Source organism: Condylura cristata, unplaced genomic scaffold (assembly GCF_000260355.1).
Source record: "Condylura cristata isolate star-nosed mole 26May11 unplaced genomic scaffold, ConCri1.0 scaffold00060, whole genome shotgun sequence".
Lineage (NCBI taxonomy): Eukaryota > Metazoa > Chordata > Mammalia > Eulipotyphla > Talpidae > Condylura > Condylura cristata.
In genome coordinates this window covers 245,049-246,357 of record NW_004567161.1, presented here as the reverse complement: position 1 = coordinate 246,357, position 1,309 = coordinate 245,049, and the positions used below count along the sequence as shown (strand labels likewise).

The 1,309-nt window shown below is 70.5% G+C and overlaps 1 protein-coding gene across 1 annotated transcript in view; it reads left to right on the top strand.

Annotated features, from left to right (window-relative positions):
* Nucleotides 1-51: 51 nt before the first annotated feature.
* The window catches only part of RNF213 (ring finger protein 213), a 48,526-nt gene continuing 47,268 nt past the window's right edge, over nucleotides 52-1,309 (top strand). The window contains exons 1-2 of the mRNA XM_012734565.1: nucleotides 52-275; nucleotides 842-1,030. Coding sequence (XP_012590019.1) covers nucleotides 52-275; nucleotides 842-1,030 — 413 coding nt within the window. The remainder of the gene's footprint in view (nucleotides 276-841; nucleotides 1,031-1,309) is intronic.

The following is a 1,309-nucleotide window of genomic DNA, read 5'->3' as shown; positions in this document are numbered from 1 at the left end:
GGGTCTCCCCTGGACCAGGTGAGGGCACACCTGTGGGCGTTCCTGAAGAAGATGATGGTGTCGTGTCTGGACGGCAGCGCGGCTCCTCCGCCCGAAGGCTGCCCGGTGAGGAGCCCGCTGAGGCTGGGCCTGCTGGCCCTGCACCTGCAGGAGCTGTTCCACCTGCCCGTGGCCAGGGGCGACCTGGCCCTGCTGTGTGGCCTGCTGAGCCCCGGCCCCATGGCCCCCATTGACCTGCGCGGCCACCTGGCCGCCCTCCTCGACATGCCCTGCAGGCGAGTGTCCAGGCTCCATGGGGATGGATGGCGCATGCGTCGGGCGGGGGCTGGGGGGCCCCTACGCCCTGGGGTGGCAGGACAGAGCAAGCCCAGCGTGGGACTCGCGGGGACCTTGTGGGCACTGTCCCTGCAGCCCCCTCCGGTGCCCGCGCCCCGGGCCGCCTCTGGGCCCAGGGTCGGCGTTGGCCTGGAGGACATCCGGCCACACAGCCTGTGTTCGCCGCCCAGGGGGGCTCTGGGACCCGCCTCTTGGGTTTACGAATTTGCTTATTATTCTTCTGGATGTTTTATTTATGCACACAGTGCTGGGGTGCAGGCCAGAGGTGTGGGGGTGAGGGGACTCCCCAGAGAGAGTGGGGAGCAGAACAGGCAGGTCCTCCGAGACCCACCGCTGAGGGGGCAGCGGGAGACAGCAGGGTCTGCCGCACCCTGGGGTCCCGCCCTGGCCAGGGTCAGTGCCGCGGTGGCCGGGCGGCTTCCCAGGCTGAGACTCAGCCCTGCGCCCCAGGGAGGCCCGGGCTTATGCATGTTAAACGGCCCTGACACGCTGGACGTTTTTGAAGAGAGGAGGGACAGGGCGAGGAGGCGCTGCCTGTGTCCGCGAGACTGCGGCCCCCGACCAACCGCTGGCGCGGCCTGGGAGGCGGGTCTCGCTCCTCTGTGCCGGCCGGCCGAGGGGGCGGCCCTGTGCGGGCCGCTGGCACTGCAGCTCGGGCCGCCCGGCTCTGTGTAACGCACCGCTCCTGGGTCCAGTGAGACGTCGGCCCTCCTGGGGGTCAACCCCGCTGTCGTGCCCATCCCAGGCTGGGCAGCTTCACGGCCAGTGCCCGTGGGCGAGAGCGGGATTCTGGAGCCTTCGGTGGGCTCTGCAGGCCGTTCAAGCTGAGATGGGACGAGTCCATGGGCAGGCGCGGTCCGCAGGGCACCAGGGCTGCGCAGAGTGGCTGTGAGCCCTGAGGCCCAGCCTGGGACTGGTGTCCCGGGGCAGAGCACCGCAGAGTGCCCGGTCCCCCCCACACAGAGCGCCCAGT